The 21,621-nt window shown below is 42.7% G+C and overlaps 1 protein-coding gene across 2 annotated transcripts in view; it reads right to left on the bottom strand.

Moving 5' to 3' along the window:
* Positions 1–21,621, bottom strand: part of DIS3L2 (DIS3 like 3'-5' exoribonuclease 2) — a 180,281-nt gene that overhangs the window by 78,962 nt on the left and 79,698 nt on the right. For both annotated transcript variants that reach the window (XR_014616419.1, XM_084212427.1), the window contains exon 11: positions 8,493–8,572. Coding sequence is in view for 1 of the 2 variants with exons in the window: in XM_084212427.1 (XP_084068553.1) it covers positions 8,493–8,572 (80 nt within the window). In the remaining variant the exon portion in view is untranslated. The remainder of the gene's footprint in view (positions 1–8,492; positions 8,573–21,621) is intronic.

The following is a 21,621-nucleotide window of genomic DNA, read 5'->3' as shown; positions in this document are numbered from 1 at the left end:
CCTAAAACCACCTTATATAATTTTAAAACCACATTTTATACCTCAAAACAAAGCCAGGACACCTTCACAGGGTGGCATTTCGTGTACTGTGCACTACAGAGCCCTGAGTTTTACACACAAACCAGCACAACCCTGTGCAGGAAAGGCGACTCCTTCACATCTGAAGGGGATGCTCAGAGATGGCTCTTGGTCAGCATGAGGCTCTCTCAGGCTCTCAGGAGAGCAGGAAGGTCAATCCTCCCATGGGAACACAGGGCAGATCTTTGTGCTGGTGGTGTTCTCCCAGCTTCCACACTCCCACGAGCTGGAGACAACAATGCTGCCACCAACCAGCTCCAGACCTCTCAGATGATATCACTTCACCAGCCAGAGTAACACAACGAGCTGCTTGATGAGCGAACCCACATCAGCTCTTCATCACCTTGTGACAGAAGATGCTGCCACCCAGAAGGCACCTAATACCTACACCTGTCCTGAAAACTACCTTAAAACCTGATGCAAGAACTCTGGAGGAGAATGAAAGAGCTCTTCTGTGCAAGCACTACTACTGCACCGTTAAGTTGGACACTTACATGAGGAGGGAATTCTCCTGAGGGAAAACCACTAAATCCTCAGGACAGAATTCACACAGCATGTACAAGATAAAACATGTAATTGCAGACTGAAGGACACGGGCAATGATATCCAATTGAATAAGCACACCAAATAAGGATTTTTTCACATTGCTGAGCAAGATACAAGTAGAAAAATGCAGATACAAGCAGGGGACAAGTATTGCAACAGTAAAAATCAGGAAAGAGCACAGAACAATTGGGGACAGACAGTATAATGATGGAAAACAAAGGGAATGTGACATTCCTTTGATATATCAAATGTGTCCATTGGAAGGCTGAGACCAGACACAGTTTCAGCAATGCCTGTGTCCCACATTCTGGACATGCAGGTTTTGTCCCCATTCCTGTGCTGCAGAGGTTCACAGCAGAGCTTGTTTCCTCTGTGCCTGCATGAGTGATAAACAGACCTTGTGAGGTGCCAAAGCTGGAAGCTCCCCTCTAAGCTATTGCAAACTGTATCGATTTCTTTGCAAGAGTCAAGGAATGAGCAACTTAAGAGAAGCTACAAACCCCAAACACATCAGATTTATCCACTGAATGCCATTACTAATTAAATGGTCACATCTGGGAGAACCTCTAGATGACTACTTAAAACTTAGACCCAGCATGAATCTTTGTCATGCAGACTCAAATTCAACACTTGGAGGATGGATCTTCCACCCTTCATCAAGACAAGGTGTCAAGACATCAGCACACAGAGGCAATGGCTGTGCTGCTGTGACTCAGATTCCTGGCTCAGAAAACAATCTCTGCTGGTGGGGAAGAGTGTCCAAGGCAGACTGTCCTGAGCTCTCTCAGCAGCCTCTCAGCAGTGAGGTTTGCAGCCAACATGATGAAGGTAAAAGGACAATTTCTGGTATTCACGTCATCAATTGTTTGTATTCCAAGACTGATTCAAGAGGCTCTATCAGGAAATCAGCAGCCTTTGAATTTAAAGAGATGGGAAGTGACACCCAGCAGCTTTGAGATGTATTTTTGGGTGTAGGATATCATCCTGTCCCTGAAATGAAGGTTTAGAGTGGGGAGGGACCAGCCTCTCCCTACTGCTAGGTCAGTCCCTTTTGTGATAACTCTACTGAACTCAGTAATCCAAGGCTGAGTGAGCATTGCAGGCATGCAGAGACCTTGGGATGTAGTGCTAGGCCAAACACAAACAATGTACTTCCACAGAACAGCCTTGACATTTCTTTAACTTCTTTGGAAATAGAAGGAAGTTACTGAGATTTCAATTTTAGCCATCCAACTGTTTTGTTTATTTTTGGAAATATTTCCAAAACATTTCCATCTGCACTTGGTTTTACTCTGTGTATGCAGCATAATAGCCGACTATCAAGAAATACTGTAATGAATTGCAGTGTAAGATGTTTTTCCTGTTCCTCTGGGTTCTGAAACCCTGCACTGCAGTACATAACAAGTTAAACCAATAACCCAGTGATTCTGAGGGATCCTGCCATTTCATAAAGCTGATAATAAAGTATACAGCAGTATGTTGTCCTTTGCTGCCTACATGTAACAGAACATGTGACTGAAGATAACCACGTGGGAATGTACTGCCAGCTATTTGTACCCTTCTAAAGTTTATCTGCCTCACATAGCTTCTAACTTTCATTTGATACATTAACTGAAAAGTCCTGTTCTCTCTAGATCTGTCTGGTCATCCCCTATCATTTGTGGTTCTTTTCCAAAGACTCTCCTGGTCCTTGGAGTTCTTTTTCATGAATGAAAATCGTAAGCAAAATGCTTTTAGATCTGTTTACACAAGAACTTCTGGATCTTCTTTCTATTATCTGTCTACTTAAAGGCATTCTCTTTTTTTTTTTTTCTCTCTCTCTTCAATATACAATCAGACATTCTCTTTTTTTAAGTCTGTATCCACAAATATCAGTGAGATCCACCAGGACACAAAATCTCACGCCTCTAAATCTTTGGGGAATTGTCCCAGGTCCTGAATTCAAGAACTGAAATGATCTGGAAGGCGACTTCGCCCAGAGCATCCCTCCTCTCTGCAGAAAAGTAAACTCACTTTTATGAGTAATTCTACTGCTATTTGCACATCGGCTTGCATGTTCTGCAGCCACAGTTCTTTGTTACCTTAGTCCTTCTCACACAATGTATCTTTTATTTTGTTTTAGTCCCATGTCTCTTTGCCACATGGCTTTCCTTGCATACAGTAAAAAAAAAAAAACAAACCAACACAAACAACTTTTGGGATAAGGATGAAATATTTATAAAATATTTATACCTGACATAAAAATCCAACACAATAAATATGGATTACTAATCACAAACCCTGCCTAATTCTGCTTAATCAAGCTTTTAATCAACCTTCTCACAAGCAGCTTTCAAATATATGCAAAAAAAAAGCTTTAACAAATTATGTTCTAGCAATCAATGCTCTAACTAAATCCTAACTTCAATAATCACCCAGTACCTTAACACCCAGTTTAGTGCACCTGTCTGGGGATTTGGCTCAGTCTATTTCCCTTTCATCCACCAGCAGTTTGGAGCATCCTGCCCTATTCCCAGGGGAACTGAGGGCAGCCCCACATCACCAAGTTGTCCCACCAATTTCAAGAGAGATGTTTGGTGGAGAAAAGCTGACTCAATTCAGCCCTGATTTCATTCAACCCTGCACTTGGAAATTGGAAGTGATGTGTGCATCTGCATACAACCCCACGTTACCTCAAAAGAAGAGACAAAATTTACTGCACACCCTGCAGCTCCCAGCACTACACAGGAGCCTGCTGCGGGGCACAGCAAGGATCTGCATTTGGCAGAGATCTGAGAGCATTTTGCATATTTCAATGAATCTGCAACCACAAGCCCTCAATAGGAAGAAAGAATATGTACCTCTTTCTAATCACTGCAATATGTCTTTTACACTCTCCTGGCGACACAACAAAACATCCCCAGATTAACCAGCAGGTAACAGGAGAGATGAGCTAATTATGTCTGATACTAAAGTAAAATTTGACCAAAAGTTTCCCGCAATCCCACTCCTGGTAGATCTTATTTTACCCATATTTGACTCCTGCAGTAAACCTAAGCAAATTGCAGTTTATGACCATTTGACATTTGAATCATATGCCAATGTGTTTCTGTCATTTTCTCTGCAGGTCTGGTGTCTGTTCAGCTTAAATAGCTTACAAAGAAGGAAGCACAGTAATTTCATAAATTATTTTTGATAAATAAGTCCATATTCATTTCAAAAGTAATTTTTGATCCAACACTAGTTTGTTCTTCAGTGTTTATCTTAAGCAAAGATTTACAAACTTACAAAAATATTTACTCAATTTACAAACTCTCCTGATACTCTATCCTGCAGGGACCAAAGGGATTTGCACATTTTGCTGGAGCGAATTTCACCCTGCAGTCTTTAAGTGGCCAGGGAGACAAAGCTGAATAGAAGAGAGAATATTTACATCTTAAAAAATCAAATATAAGTGAACAGAACTTTGCAAAATTAAAACATCCTAAGTGTTTGCAAACTACACCAGGAAAGAATGCAGGTCAAAGGAGAGCAGACGGTCACCTGAGATGGTAGAGAACATCTTGGGGCTACCAGGGCTCTACAGGTCTTTTTCAAGTGCAAGATTCTGGAGCTCACACACCAAGAGATGTCTACTAAGTTGTCCAGGTCTAAGAAAAGCAGCCCCAGAGCCTGGAGGCCTGCAGTGGACAAGGGAGAATTTTATCAATATTTGGCAAAACATTGGTTGGCTTTACCAAAATGTATGAAATAGGCTCCTTGAACAGAGATCTAAGTCTCAGTCTCTGCAGATCTGTTCAACTTCAGCTGACAAGGAACTTTGTGCTAAGCAGAAAGGTCATGCTGCACTCTTCCCAGATTTGGGTCACAAAGAAAAGTTCTCTTCTTCACTTATACCCCTTTAGGACACTTACAGAAACATAAAGTGTTTGATGTTTGTACCCCATTTCCCTTAGGTACATTTGATTTAAATTCACCAACAGATTGAATGGATTTAAGGGAAACAGAAAAAAACAGGGGGCTGCACACTGCAGAAGCCTCATTTGTTTAGGTCATCAGGCAAACACTGGGAAGAGTCAATGATTGTGTCTATGGCCTCACTCCAAAATGCAGACAGCCAGTGTCACTAAGGACACGGAAACCAGGGCAAACAGTCTGCAGAATTTATTTCTATTCTGCAGTACAACAATTCCTCCTAAAAAAGATGTAAATTACTTGAACTTAAATTACTTTGTAAAAGACTGTAAGAATACAGGAATGAAAGAAAAACACAAGTGAGAACCATGTTAGTTAATGATATACAAATAAAAGATGTACAGAGCACTGTCAGTACAGCCCAAAGCACCGCTTTGAGATCAGCATCAAAAGACAACCCCTCAGAAATACCTTCCCATAATTTCTGCTGCATCTTTTCCCATCATGGCCTGACCTTTCACTAGAAGGAATTGTCTGCCTTGAAATGTGCCAAATTCCAATTCTACTCCTACCAGTAAGCAGCCTTCAATCATGACTGCATCAGTAGCGTACATTACCAGAAATACAAGCACCACTGGTAGGTAATGCCCAGAAGAGGTTTGGAAAGTGTGAGAAATATGCCTGGCATCACTGGGACTCACAGGTCACCTGCCATGCTGAGATCAGAATAAATCTTTAAACCTCTGCACCCTGGGTGAAAACATTCAGGCTTGAAAATAGTACAGCTGTTTTCTGCAACATCCACACAACCTGAGAATGGTTCTGCTGAGCCTTCCTGGCTGCAGCAATTTGCTAGAAGACGTGCAGAAAGGATCACAAAAGAGCATTGACTGAAATGAACTTGTTTAAAACCTCAAAGCTCTACAAAGGCTGTATATACTAGGTGCAGGCCAGAGCCATCTTTTACTCCAAGGTTATGCTGAATCATCTAAATGGAGTACAGTTTGTTCATATTTCTGCAGCTGTTACATAAATAACCCTATTTTCCTTCTTTATTGGAGCTGATCTCTTTTAAAATATACACTCACAAATGTGAACAGCAAGCTCACCTCCCTACTGCTATCATTAAACAACAACGAGGAGCACGGCTGTTAATCAGAAACAGACTCCAATATAAAATCCTCTCAAAACCAGACTGGCCCACTTAAAACATATATCCCTGGAAAAGTTTCCAACTGCTGCAATATCCTACTGCAAGCTCCATTAAAAATACAGCTCTTCCCACAGCCATCCCATGCTTCCTCTGCTAGTGACACTCTGCTACTGGGCAGTTCTTCATGGTAAATTTGTGAACTACTTCAGCAAAAAAATTCCTTTCCACCTTTTACTGAGGATGTAGCACGGGTGAATCCTCCATCCATTGACCAGATCTGATAGGAGGAGTCTGGAAACTCCACAAAGGTGCAAAGGCAGTAGCTTATCTCTCTGCTTGCTGCCTAAGATCCTTCAAAGCAAAGAAACTGCCACAGTCTTGAATAAATTAGCAATGAATGCTCAAAGACAATTTAATTCTCCAAAATCTTCTGAAATGCCCAGATTTAGCCATGGCCATTAATGGAAGTGTGGGCAACTAATGTGTTTTTTTGTAGAAATTCAGTGTGTTATACACCAGCAGAGAATTCTGAATTAGGTTTTGCATTCTCTGTTGATTTTTGGAGATCTCCTGACATCATGAGGATGCCAAGATATGTGGTTTGCTCATGTTGGGATTTTTTGGTGAGGTTTTTTAAAGTGTTTTACATATGGGCAAAAGGGATGGAAAAAATAATAATTTCTTGTAACCACATTTACATTTGGAATAAAAGCTGTGTTAACTCTTAACACAACTTTGCCCTCATGAGAGATTCAGCCTTGCCAGACCTGGACACGCTCTTAACTTCTAAAACAGCTCTTTGTCATAATAATTGAAGCCATCATAGCAACTTTTAGAGCCAAAAGTTCACAGGGTACCTCCAAAACATGTCAAAAGGCTCTACAAGAACAAGATTGAGGTTCCCATAGGAGCTCTCCTAAACACCAAAGAGCTACAAACAGTCACAGTTTTGCAAGCAAGTGAACACAAAGAAGTAACCCGAAAGGAGTCCCAGCACTGGTTTTGGACCTAAGTCTGAAAATTCCTGAAAAAAATTTAAGTCAAAGTACAGATACCTTAGAAAATTTCACTTATGCTGATGGACTTATTACCCCTGCTTTCTCCAGCCACATTTCATGGGCTTATAATAGTACCCCACATAGTGCCACAGGAGTCAGTGGACCATAGACTGAGCAAGAAGTTAAATTCACATCAGGACAAAAAAGTAACAAGGCCAGAGAGATTCAATTTGCATGCAAGAAAATGTCCCAGGAACTTTTGAGATAGATCTGGATGGCTTCTGCCAGCTGCAGGTCTGTGGGCTGAAGTCCCCTGTGCCAGAAACTAAAGAGAAGCATGTCCCCAGCTAGACAGAGCCCAGTCCCAGCCAGGGACAGGCTGATGGAATGAACTATTTCTGCATTCCCCATCAGGATGCAAATTAAGGACTGTGGCCACATCCCTCACCACTCCTATACCCAGAAGCCCCAAGCACGAGTGGCAGGGCTGCCATGGCTTCGCCTTTCTGGCAGAAAGAAGTCTGAAGAATTCTTGTTCACGCTGATACTTTCTTTGAACACTTTCTCCAAATGGTTTATGGGTAAGAGAACAAGGCAGATGCATGCACCACAGAGCAGCTCACTGAGTGCTTCCTGCAGCATCCAAAACCCACATGTATGTGAACAGCAAATGGTCAGAACCCAGAGTTTGAACACTTTAGATCTGAGGACCTCTGGGATCACAACACTGTCATAAACCTCCCCTGATTCAGATGACAAAGTGAAAAGAGGGAGAACAGAGCTCAGCTTAGGATCTCTGAAGAAGACTCTTCCAATTTTCTCTGAAACACAATGGCATTTTTTACTTAATCTTGCCTCAAAACTGCTATTGCAGAGTACAATTAATTTTATTGGCTTCAAATTGTCTTTCACCTCTGCTTTTTTTATCCATTTTACAGCACTGTTATAGTACTCTGTACTTGGGTCTAAATGACATTACAATTCATTGGCCACATTGCACAGTATGAAATCAAGTTTAAAAAATGGAAATTATGTCTTGGATGTCATCATATTGTGATGATAAGCAAAAGAAAGGAAAACTAAACCCACACCCAAAAAAAACCACCAACCTTTATCTTCATTATTAGGGGTGGATAGGTTAATATAATCATGGAATATTTCTAACCAAGCCTGTTACTGGATCTTATCAAACTAAATGGCCGAGCTTGGATGGCAAAGTAAGCTTACAGGAGAAAAGTTCCTTTGGTCATAATCATCAAGATTTGCCTTCTGGAGCTTTACTTTCTGTTCTGTTGGCTTACGGCATAGTAAAAGTACAAATAAGGCAGAAGAGAAAGCTCAAAAGGCAATGAGAAGAAAAACACAACTTATAAGGCACACTGTGCTCATCTGACAATTCCCAGCATCCCATAAACACCAAAAAACAATTCAGCCAGTGACCTTCAAAAGACTGGATTCCTTTACCCACGGACTGTGTACACAAGGTCAAAGTTCCACTCGACTTCAGCCTGCAGAAGTGGGGTATTAGCTATTCAGCTGTAACTCCCATAATGACAGGAGACAGCTGAGATCTGCTCAAATCAAATTACAGCTCTGATTATGCAAAACACTGTGGCTCTGCATTTTCTAACACCAAGTCTGAGTGCAGTTTGAAGATGTCTGCGCCAAGATTTCTAAAAACAAGCAATTAAAACAACAGGAGAAGAACTAGTTTATTACTCTCCTTATATTTGGCAAAGAATACTTCAGGACAAATTATAGATACAAGTGTGTCAACAGCTGAATACAAACACTAGAAGTATTTTGTAAAATATATCTCATACCGTCAGGGAGTTGTTTACAGGACAAAGCATCATCAAGATCTCTGGCAGTTGATGGGTCGATGGTGAAAATGCATTCTTTCCTATCCAAAGAAAAAAAAGAAAAGAAAAATTTATCTCCCAGTCATGAAGAAGGTATCAAAACACAGCCCATCAGAGACATCCAGACAACAACAACCATGTTTTCAGAAGACTCAGCTGAAACATCTTCCAATCTAATCTGAATTCTAAATCTAATCTATTTTTTAAAAAACAGTTTAGACAAGTCAATCTCCTTGGGTATCTTTTCATTTTTCTTTGTGGTTTAACTGCTTGGTCTTAGCAGCTTTCATTTCATTACAGATACTCCCTCACAAAAACTAAACAATTTAGCCCATCAAGTTCACTCCAAAGAAACAAGCAAGAAAAAGTCTAGATGCCTCGCAGCTAGAGTAAAAATAGATTGTTCCTAATTGCTAAGTTAAATGGAACACAAATAACCCTCATGCCCATGCCAAAAAGCAGATGTCACAGCATCTGACACTCCATGAGCACAGCTAGCACAGAGCAGAGGCACTGAGACACGTACAAACTGAGCTGAATGTGACAAAACTGAGTGAGAGTTTTGGTCCCAGTAAAGACACCCAGGAGATGCAGGACTTTATAAAACCTACACTGCCAATTACAGACCAAAGGGAAAAGCAGGTTCAGTAGGAAAAAATGTGAAAGTTATAGAAGGACAAGCTCCAAATCATCTCATTAGATCTTACAAATCAAGTTGGTGCTCAGGAAAAGCTGAACATCCTTTTGCATGTGCTGTACCAGGTGGCACCTGGAATTTGCAGCCCTGCTCTGGAAGGCTCATATTTGTATGTCCTGTAGCAGCGAGTGGCAAGAACAAGAAGGACCACAGATATGGTCTGTGGCCACACAGATGGGACAAATAAAGCATCTGACTCAGGAACCACCACGTTTAATAGAGCAGAGCCTGGCACCAGTGAGACACAAAACCTGAAGCATTCAACAAATAAAACTTCCTGAACTCCTCCTTCAAGGCCTTCCTTCATCCCAGGCTGTCCTACAGCAACTTCTTTCCCAGACCTCTGGACTACAGCAGAGTTTTCCCAAGCACTGGGAGGAATGTGAGACCAGAGCTGAAGAGCAATGAGGTTTGCTGGCTTATTTTGCTTTTATCTTAACTTTTAGAGTAAGTTCAGCCCCTCCCTAGTTAAAAGATCCCCAAGCACAATGGTACAGGCTGAGGCTGCCATGGAGGAGATGAGACCATTCCTTTTCTTCTTTTCTCTTTGCCACAGAAAGACTCATATCATGATGGCAACTCCCTTCTAGAGATCTATAATGCAAACACAGATTATTTTTCTTACAGCATAAGCACTGGTATTACTCCTGGGGTAGGAGAGGTGGCAGGAGAAAATCACAGTAAATTCTTAAAGTAGCAAGTGTACCTGAAATTAGAAAGTCTTTTTGTATGGGTGCTATCTAATGAGAGCAGTGTCCCCAACTTTGCAGACCTACCAACCATTTCCATTCTGAAATGCTCTGGGTGGTATCCAATGGTGTCAGACAGCTGGCAGCATCTATGCATGTAATTCTACCAGGGACACTAAATAGAGATTTTTCAAAGACATAAAAATCAGTAAAGCACTTCACTGCCTTCTGAGACTTTGAAAATCTTTTGGAATATGCTGGCTTTCAGACTGGATAGCAAAGCTGCCTTAATCCCCAGATGCACACTAGTTTCTGATCCTTTGCATGCATCTAAACAAATTAAGAGATTGTGACACTGAAAGATATAAAATCTTTCAACTACACTGGGACTTTGATCTGTTGGTGCCACCACTAAAAATCAACCAATTTTTAAAGGTTTGCAAACAACTTTAATTCCATAAACATCTATTCCTTAAAATTCCACCTAAGGATGGAATTTCAGGATACCACCACTCCAAGGCACCATGCAACTCTCTTTAGGGAGCTGTGCATAGGCACTCCTATACTACAAACAGAATGGGGACACACACATGTGCCTGCATGTATTTACACCAGGTCCCATTAATGCACAGGGTATAAAATGCTTCCCCAGCCACATCCAATAAGTTATTTCATTTAAAAGAGTCAACTGAATGGACACAAATGGCTTGCTTTATCTAGCAAGTGAGCAAGAAAAAAGTTAAGACCTGCTTCAAAGGGAATGTAGGTTCCTGTGTCAGGGGAATACAGAGCTTATCCCAGATGTTCAGGGCCTGCTACATAAGCATCTGCCACCCATTGTGAATTGTAGCTCCAGGCAGTTAAAAAATTAGCACATTGGTTTCAACAAAGTGCATATTTGCAGCCTGCCCTAAATAGAAGTGAGCAGAAAAACAGGGGGGCCAAATATTTTGCCACATTCATACACCGGTAGCAACTAATGGGCTGTTTTGCTTAGATGCATTTGGCCAGTCAAGTCTCCTGCAGAGGCCAATGATGGTCCCAGTTCAGAGTCCAAACCTGTGTCTGGTGGGGCAGGTTTCCTTTGTGCTCAGCCCTTGGGGATGTGCTGGCTGGCTCTGGGCTGTCCCTCAGCACAGGAATGGTGAGCACAGGCACAGCTCACAGCTGTCTGAGATCCATCAACTCACAGATGCAAAGCTGAACTGAGGTCCAAATTCTGATCTAGCATTTCTCACCAGCTCAGACATGTTTAACCACCAGGCTCAGATGTGCTTCTCCTTTAGAACGATTCAAAGGACTTGGACTTGTAGCTTGTCACAGGCCCTTTATTCTGGGCACAGACTGCAAGGTGAGGTAAGAAAGACACCGAGCAAGTAAAGCATGGCATGATACTCCTTGGCATAAGGATACTGCAGAAGTGCTGCAGAGCCAATGGCAAGGTAGTCAATGGGACAAGAGAAGCCAACCTCAAAGCAGAGCTCCAAGTCCACAGCAGTAAGATAATCCTGGCACACAGGCCTACACCTAGGTGAAATTTTCTGAGTGAATTCAGCTCACCAGTAACAACATTATTAAGTGTGACAACATTATTAGCGGTATTCTGGTTTTCAGTTTTTATTGCTGAAGAAGTTTCAGATGACCATAGGAACAAGGGCTGGCACGTGGGTTCCATGGAATGATGGGACTGCAGCTCTGAGCCTGAGGGCTGAACCCTGCACACATGCTCCTTCAGGGCAGGGTCTCATGTTCTCAGCTGTCTCCTCCTGCTTCTCCTCCAGGCCCAGTGGTATCACTTTTATCTCTGGGATGCCACAGAGAGCCGTCTCTCATCCTGGAGAATCAGGCAATGCAGTGGAAGCAAGTGTAGGAAAGGCTGGGTGTGGGCAGCACAGCCTGCCTGCTCTTCTGCAAATTGTCACCTCCCTTGGCACCCACACCAGCCACCCCTACACAGCTGAAAAAAACTGGGTGAAGAAACAACAGTGCTCTCAGCTATGGGGCAAGTATGCCTGTGAAGGAGAAGGGGCTGACCACATTCCTGCCCTGACCCAAAGGCTGTGGCAGGAGGGATCTCAGAGAGATCAGACCACATTTCTGACTGTAACCAGGAACAAGACCAGCCTGCAGCGAGTTGTTTCATTAAACCACAAGGGACAGAATGTTTCATGCACCTGCTGAGGAAGATGTTACTTAAATCCACAGCTACATACACACACATTTGCACTGACTGACTACAGGTATATACAAACTGGCCATGTCTCCAGCTTCTGGAGGCCACCAAGGTGACCTTGTGGGTTAAGAAGCTTAATCATCCCTGTCTCTCCCTTCTTTCAGGGCCTCAAAGGAAGCATCTCTCATTGTCATCACACCTAATAAAAACCTGGTTTATGCATTTCAAATTGTCAAAACATACTTGTAAAAGTAATGAGATGATCTAAGTCCACTTGTTCCAACATACACACAACTTGATTAAAAGAAAATGGTTTAAGAGATAGAGACACACAGAGTTAAGAGATTTTCTTGTCCTCATGCTGGAAAGGACTGCACATACATATGTGCCTTTAAGAACCCCTCAGCACTGGTCAAAAAAAAACCCCAAAAACCCAAAAACATTTCAGTGTGGAAACTTCCACTTTTTACAGGACCATCTTTAAGTAAAACAGATGTCTGATGCAGGTTTGCAGAGGAGAACTTGCTCTGACATGGATTTTCTGCCAATGGAAGAACAAAACCTTTCCTCCCTTCTCCTTGTTTCAGGGATTTCAAGCACCAGAGCAAGGCAATGCTTTGGGAGGATCAGGGGAACTACTCACAACTGACCATGGTGGACCTGCAAGCAAGAGTGAGGAAAGCAGGAGCCACCCAGACTGCCCAGACCCTGCCAGCCCCCAGTAGCACTGGCCAAGCCACCTTTAGCCCCATGGCAGTGACAAGGACCCTGCTAAAGCTGGCTCTGTCTGGCATCTTGCAAATCAACCACCTGGAGAAAAAGAATTACAGAATAGAGCACTTAGTTTATTACACGGTAATGACAGTGTCAACCCATACAGGCTGGTGTATCAATCCTAATTTAAGAAAAGCTAATTAAGTGCAGTGCTCTTTATGCACCTTCAGGAAGACTAATTAAAGCAGACAAGCATGTCTGCAGAGCAGTTAGTCTTTTTACCTTTAACACGACCTAAAATAAATGGCTGGTGCAGCAGTAGAGGTAAGATAAGTAGTCTGTTGGTGAGCTGGAATTACCGTCATGGTAATTAAAATGTTCACAGATCACAGGACTGCAACAGCAGTTTGTTTTACTTTGTGCAAACACATACATCTATGTATACATCTATGCTAAGGTATTCACAGGAATCAGCAGAGAAAACACTGCACAGTTGGTGCCTCAAAGACTGGTACATTATATTCATTTTTGCCAGTTAAAGCGTTCAGAATTAAACATACCACTTAGTTTAACCATAAAATATGAACACCTACGACATCAGGAGATTACAAATTCCAGCGGTCAGGGCTCACTCTTTGCTCAAGAGAGAGGCTACCTGCATCAGGAAGAAGCATTGCAATGGTAAGCCATGGGCTCAGGCTGTATTAGAGGCAAGGTTTCTGGCATGACCACCCAGCTGGGCAAAGCCTGGGTGTTAACAGTGCAATTTTCTTGCTGCTTGGAGAAAAGTGCCAGTTTTGTACACAGTAGACAAAACAGCACTCTATAGATCCTCCTGTATAACTCAATGATCTTCCCAAGCAGCAGCACACAGCTGAGTCAACTCACCAGTGGAGACATGGAGCACAGATTTTCACCACTAATACAAACCAACATGAAATACCAGTCCAGAGAACTGCATGTACCCATTAGAGCATCAGAAAACCCTTCATGAAGAGTGACATTTTCTTTACCAGCTGGTGTAACCTTTCATGGCAGGCAGAGGTCTTAAGAAGCAAAGCATGACCCAGCCATTGAGGAACCAGGCAAAGCAGAGGATGGAGGGATTTCACCCCAGGCAACACAAGCACAAGTCAGCTGGCAGCCAAACCATGTCCATGCTCCTGTGTGACACAGATCACCACTCCTCCTGGTCCTGGCAGCAGCCACCACCATCTCAAGGCCCTTGGGCTGAAACCCCAGCTTTGGCATTTGTCTGAACTTGGACTGCTCAGGAATGAGGCTGTGGGCAGAGTTTAGACTGCCAAGTCTCATGAGAGAAAAGGAGAGATTCTTTGCAAGAAAATCAAAGCACCTAAGGAAGGTGCTGAGCAGGGAATCACTGAAGTCTTCCAACAGAAAACCCAGACACAAGGGCTGGAACAGAAGGAAATAGAAGGGAAGTGAATGAAGCTGAACTGAATAGAACTGTTTTAGCTGGAAGGGACCAACAACAATCATCTGGTCCAACTGCCTGACCAATTTAGGGCTGACCAAATTAAAGCATGCTGTAGTTAAGGGCTTTGTCCAGATGCCTCTTAAACACTGAGAGGGTTGAGGCATTGACCACCTCTCTAGGAGACCTGTTACAGTGTTTGACCACCTTCCTGGTGGTGAAAGGCTTCCTAATATCTAGTCTAAACTTCCCTTGGTGCAGCTTTGAACCATTCCCACGTGTCCTGTCACCAGGGAGAAGAGATCAGCACCTCCCTCTCCACTTGCCTGTGTTAGGAAGCTGACAGAATTAAGGCACCTGAACTTAATTACCTTATTTATCCCCCAGCATTCTGACTCCCATCCCATGGGCAACTTTTAGACCAAAGCAGCCTCCAGTGACGTTCACTGGACATTTACAAAGACCAACACATCCAAAACAACTACAAAAGAGAACGAAGAACACACCAGAAGCCTGAAGGTGGCTGAAACCTGTTGTCTGTGAATTCCAGCATTCAAGGCTCAACCAGCTGCCCCACCCCAGGCTCAGCTGTCATGGCCCACAGTCCCTCCAGTCATCCAAAGGCTCCTGAAGCACCAATCTGAATCTTTTGCAGAGGCACCAGCCCATTTCCAAAGTCCAGGCTGCTTCAGCTAGAGGTGAGACAGGAATGATCATTGTTCATTAAAGTTTCAGCAGTGCAAGCCTTCTTTAAACTTGAGTAGGTCAGTGCTAAGACACAGTACGACTGACTGCATGTCTAGACACTTGCAGTGCATTTACATTCTTCTAGGGACTCCTTAGACTGTCCTGTTCTCTCCACTTTGTGAATACATACAATAGCCTGGTGGGAGTGAAAGCTCAGCCTCCTGGTTTACCCTTATTAACTCCAGCTCAAAGCTGGCTTTTTAAAATTAAGCATAGCAAAGGCACTTTTAGAATCTTAAAGCTCTTCAGGTCATTTCTAAGACCCTGCTGAGCACCATCTTGCAAAAGCTAAGTAGACACCATTTCTCAGAGCTGGAAACAGTTGTTTTAATTTGAGAACAGGCATCCTAGAGCTGTCAACTCACTCCAGTGAATGCTACTAACATTTTTTCACACAACAATCCCATTGTTATGGCAACCACAGAAATCAATCTCCTTCTTCAATCACAAGTAGACCCAGCTCGACCACAGTGTCAGTGCAGGTTTGATACAAAGTGCCAATAAGCAAAGAATCAATCTGCCAATATTCATCACTCAAATCAGGACAAAGTACCCTTTCTCCAAGAGAAATTTCAGAGACCAATCAGTGCCTGAGCATTTGAGACTTGAACATCTCACTCCTAAAAGCATTTATTACTTGTAGTGTCTACCACATTTGTCACACTTGATGCTGGCAGATTTTAGTTAAAACCCAAGAGTGGCTGCTTCCAAGACAGCCTCTTAAAAGGAATATATTTTAAAAATATGCCTGCAAGAGAAGTACCCTGACAAATCTCTGATGGCACTCTGAATGCCTTGTAACAGACTGACAAAGATACTTGACACATCACAAAATTCTTCTGGCATGGCGCATAAATTTAAAAATGAATTATAATTATAAAATAATTGGAAGCAAAAACTAATCCCTCCAAACACTGAGCATTATAAACCCCCAAAAAATCCAGCAGAGCACAAAATGCATTGAAAGCCCAACTTCAAACCAGCACTATTCTTTTTAATTTCCCTGTGTTTATGTTTTAGCTAATGTCCTGTCCTGGTTCAGAAAACAGACCTCGGTCCAAGAGAGCAGCTGACAATGACTCCTGGTGTATTACACATCTACAACAATAAACTTTTACATTTTCACCAGGGACTGCTCACTGGATTGCTGGACCAGAACCAATTATTCCTTCTCTTTACCCTTCTATTCTTTCCTCCATATTTATGGCCTCCAAGTAAGAGGGAAGACAGAAAAAAAAAAGCACTGCAGTCTTATACCTATATAGCTTGAAAAGCCAAAATCTATTTATAAACAAGATCAGAGTCTCTGGGAGGCCAAGTACCAGCAGTATTTCCTACAAGTCATGCTGTAATTGTGCCACAAATATAATGAGTTCTCTGCACCACCACTATCCCACGCAAGAAAGCAAAGTGTAATTGAAAATGCACTTGCATTATATAAACTATTTGAATCACAGATGCACAGGGCTAGAAATGGAAGAGACACTAGGTCATCCAGCCCCCATAGGTCAGAGCCAGGCAGCTCATGACAATACATGTGCAAGGACTTTCTCCTGTATGGTATCAAGGATCTTTAGTGATGGAGTTTCCAGCCCTTCAGCAGTCTACACTACAGTCTATTTTGGGTTGCACAGGAAAGGCTTCCTCTTTGTTTTACCTTACTTGTCCTTATAACACCCCTTTCTACTCTCCCACCATCGTAAATGATTCTCATTTTTTAATTTCGGTCCACATATTTTTAACTATCAACTATTATATCATTCACAAACTTCTAGTTTCAGTGTTGGCAGATACACATTGAACAGTTAATCCTTCCTTGTAAATCAATCTCTTATCTCCCAGAATATTTTTGCTAGTCTTTTCCAGACTGTCCCACTTCTAATCCATGCTGTGGTATCTCCAGGACAGCTCTGCCTCATACACTTGCATTTGGGCCATCTATGATACGATTTATGGGTTGGTTGGTTTTTTAATGGAGTGATCTGAGAATAACCTGGTAACAAAGATCCAATCGCCCAAAAAGTGAGACAGACGGACAGGTTAGAGCACGTTTCAGATCACACCATCAGAGTGGAACACAAGAAAAATACTGTTCCTTGTAATGACCAGCCTGTCCTTGTGATCAGCTCTGAAATACCACAGCAGGGATACACCACCTCACCAGCTGGAGTAGTTCTGGGTTTCTTCAGCTACAGCACCAGAGACAGATACCTGGGTTGACACCAGGACCTGGACACTTCAACTCTTGTTCACCCTGCGCTATCTGACCTATAGGGAGAGCAGGGCACCAGCAAAGCACTGTGATATCAAGTACAGAGGCAGCACTTGGCACACCTGAACTGCCCCACTTAACATGAGAGGTTATGACACTTTCCTCTGCTCATCAAAACCCCCCTTGTGATCCAGTGGAATTCAGTAAGAAACAGAGACACTGTCAGACTTATTTAAGATTTTATCCTCATCTCCTTCTGTTATTCCCTCCACTTCTCTCCATAAAATAAATATCCAGGCAAGAACAAGACTGTATGCATAAGAATCTAGGTGCAAGAGTTACTGTTTTCCCCAGCTAAACAGATTTCTAACAAAGCAAGATTAGGTGTGATGGCCTGCAAGATCAGAAAGCAAAAATCCTATCCAACCACACACCACCAATTCTGTTTGAAGCTGCACTTCCAGTGATCACATGCACCTTCCTATAAGGAAAAAGGTGAAGTTGCCCTGTGTCTCTCTACACCAGGCACTGGTAACAGCATCTGAGAGCACAGACCATGCATCATTTTGTTCAAAACAGGGCCACCATAACTGCTGTAGCTATACTGTAGTAAAAAATACTATGAAAACAGAGAGGAGGACCAAAAGAAGCCAACCAGAAACAAGGAGCTGAATCACATCACTGGCAACAGCACCTCGAGCATATTTACTCCAGAGCTTTACTTACTCAGCTAATGGCAGAGAAAGGAGCTAACATGAACTCTCCTCATCAGTGCAAGAATGGCACAGTCCCCCAGACTGCCTGGGAAGCAGAAGTAGCCAGAGCAGGTACAGTCACCATCACCAGGTTCTGGAATCAATCTTATTCCAGAGGAACTGGATCTGATATGCTTAGGCACCACTGAGTAATCTTTTGTATGTCACCTGTGTATCTAATCCAATGTATCTCTCTATGGAGAACATTTAATCAGTCACAGAACAGCTCAGTGAGAGCAGAGATCATAATCTGGCCCTTTTTGTGTCTCCACTCCAAGATAACAGTCAGTTCTGAAGCAATGTTGCTTATACATTTGCTAAACAAGTAATTTCTCAGTTTCCATCAGAAACCAGAGCATATTTACATATCCTATTATAGCTGAGTAAGACTTGCTCTACTTAACACTAGCTTTTTGTAGTGGAAAATCTCCAGGAAACAAGCTGTTTAACGATGTTTTATCTGCCCTGCACTCATTCCTAACTAAAGTTGTCCACCTGCCTTGGAAAGACATCTGTTTCAGAGGCTGACTGCTTTCCTCCAACACCCCTTGCACAGCTCAAGGCTGCCATTTTTATCATCACCTCTAATTTTATCAGCCAATCATCTCCTTGGGCATCTACAGCAAAAACCATGCTGTCAAACCCTTACTATCCACAGTGCTAATCCCTGTTACCAGCTGTAACACTCTTTGAGAAAGAAATAAATGCAAAGAAGAGCTGCAGTGCAGGTACCAACAGCGCTGCAGAGCCTCCCTCTCCAGTGGGCAGAGGGACAGAGCAGACCACCTCTGCTCTTATTCCCTTATCAGCCAAAGGAAGGGTGTCACATTTCTGAGGGGACAGCCAGAATTACAAATCTGGCCTTCAACAACTTGGATCAGTTGCAGTTGAGGTCCTGGGCTGAAATAGCAAGATGCAAATTTTAACTGAAAGCTTCATTGCATTCATTTGCCTGCAAGAGCAAAGTTCAGTAACTCTGCCCTGCAAGGGAAGCAAGTGAGCACTAATTGTCTCCTGCCAATGCAGTGGATCCTGGCTGGCCCCCTCTGCTCCCTTTCAGCCTTGTGGGAGGAACAGCCCTTCAGAGGAACCTCGGCAGAGAAAGGGTCTGATGGGAACCTCATGAAGCTCAAAGGGAAAAACAGAGTCCTGCACACAGGGAGGAATAGCCCTGTGGACCAGCACAGACTGGGGAAAAATCAGCTGGAAAGCAGCTTGGCAGAAAAGGATGTCCTGATGGACAAGTTAAACATGAACCAACAATATGTCACAAAGGTGGCCAAGAGCCTCCTGGGCTGCACTAGGAGAAGTGTTGCCAGAAGGTCAAAGGATGCATTCCTTCAATCCTTCCCCTCTGCTTGGCACCTGTGAGATCACAACTGGAGTGCTGTGTCCAGTTCTGCGCTCCCCAGTACCAGGGAGATGTCAACAAAGGGCTGCAAGTTTGCTGAAAGGCCTTGACAATGATTAAGAAATCAGAGCATCCAACCTACAAGGAGAGGCTGAGAGCTGGGACTGTTCAGCTTTGAGAAGAGAAGGCTCAGGCAGGGAGATCTTTTCAACGCGAAAATACACCTGAGAAAGGGAGTAAAGACAGCAAGACAATTTCAAGTGGTATCCAACAGGACAAGAGACAATGGGCACAAAACACAGGAGAATCTACTTGAAGGAAAAAACAAACTTTTTCTGAACCCCAAAACATGTTCCTCAGAGGGGTTGTAGAACCTTCATCTCTGGAGCTATCCAAACCCCAAATGGGCACAGCCCTGAGCAGCCTGCTCCAGCTAACCCTGCTTTGAACAACGGGGTTGGAGTAGATGATCTCTAGATCTGCCTTCCAAGCTGAACAATCTGATGATTCTTCAGAGTTTAGCCCTGCTCAGCTGAAGTCAGTCAGTTTCTGCTACTCAGAACACATCCATCTTGTAGATATTTCAGAGTTCCCTGCCACAACACCCTTTCTCTGCTCAGTATTTTTAGCTCATTGTTTTGTATTTTGCCAGCTGAGAAACTGCAGTTTGTAATTTTACCTTCAGCTTCATATTTCTTCTTAAAAGTGAATACAATGTCCTGTTTATAATAATAAAATCACTAGTTGGCAGGATGACATCAAATGGAAAAAGAGAAAGCAACTGGAAAATTTAGAGCAAGCAATTTTGAGTGCCAAGTTTCACATTTGTAATAGTCCAGCGGAGGTCAACAGGCTCACTTATTATTAGGCAAATGGTAAAGAAATAGATATCCTCTACTTCTTCCATGTTAAGACTATATAAACCATCTCTACTTGAACAGGTTCTAACACTTTCCAAAAAAGTGATGTTATACATTTTCCACAGTAACACCAACAATGGGAGACAAGCAAAAGGCAGAATTGCTTTGCAAAGAACTGCCTTTTTTCTCTCTCCAATATTTAGGTTTTTGTTTCCCACTATGATTGGACTTTCCTGGCTTTACTTTCTTGTCCCAGTTAAGCAGTAAAGGAAACAAAAAGATATGAATGAAATTAGAAACATTTGGAATGAGTCTTAGAAATAGCTTTTGGGTTTCTTAGATTCCTGGCTAGACCTCTTCAAATGGCCTCCTCTTCCCTCTGCCCCCATCTCCTGCACCCACCTCTGAAATTTGTATTTCCTTCTTTGCCCTCACCCCTCTTTTCTTCAGGGGCTACAGTTTGTCCCAAAGCAAACAGGGAAATGAAAATTACATGTTGTAACACTGGAAAAGACCGGAAAGTGGTTGAAACTTTGCACCCATCAACATTTGTCTCTATGACATTAATCCTCCAAAGTTTCCCTAAAAGCAGAAACCAAACACTTCTCAAACTTCTAATGAAACAAATACCATCTCCAGTCAACCTGAATAATAAAATGAGCACTCCAGTCCTATCTGTATTATCGTATTTTAAGTCTCTGGAAGGGAAGGTTCCTCAGCCACACATTCTGATACTTCATGAACCTTCATGCTCTCTCTAAAATTCATTGCAGGATGCAATGCCAACACCTAATACTTGCCCAGTGCTTTTCATGACAAGTTTTGGGTGCTCTTTAGAAACAAGTAAGCTGGGAATGCCTGTGAAATACTTGTCTAATTTTACAAATAAACCCATGCAGGTGAGAAACAGATGTCCATGGCAAAACTGCGTAAAAGTGGCAGAGCAGAGTGTTAAGCCAGTTCAATTATGTCAAAGCCATCCACAAGGTTTGGATCTTTTCTGCCTTAAGTAATACTGAAATATTATGTAAACCTTTCTTTGTGAGCTATTACTGGAGAAGTGAAGGAAAAAAAAGATCTCTTGGAAGCAATTCTACACAGGCTGTGTAGGTGAGATCACAGTTGCTGTCCAAATAGAACATGCATGGCAAGAACAGGCTCCTGTAAAACGGGAAGACTTGCAGGAACATCAAGGAACATATTTACAAGATGGCATGGTTAAAATGCCTTTCCCTCTTGCCCAGCCTCAGCAGCTTGGTGAAACACATTGTCTCACTTGCATCTATAACCACACTGACAAACACCTCTGGTGCAGAGCGCTCTCTGCACGCTCCAAACTCTGACTCCCAGACCACACCTCAGACACTGCTCCGCAGAACACACAAACTGCCTTTTGAGGAGGAAAGGGTCATTTCCCAAGATGAAAGGAAACAAGGAAAAGTTATCTCAGGAAGAGG

The sequence above is a fragment of the Fringilla coelebs genome (genome assembly GCF_963513975.1).
Source record: "Fringilla coelebs genome assembly, chromosome: 10".
NCBI classification, from domain to species: domain Eukaryota; kingdom Metazoa; phylum Chordata; class Aves; order Passeriformes; family Fringillidae; genus Fringilla; species Fringilla coelebs.
Note: the sequence above shows the minus strand (reverse complement) of the source record. Positions and strands in the feature narration are given on the sequence as shown.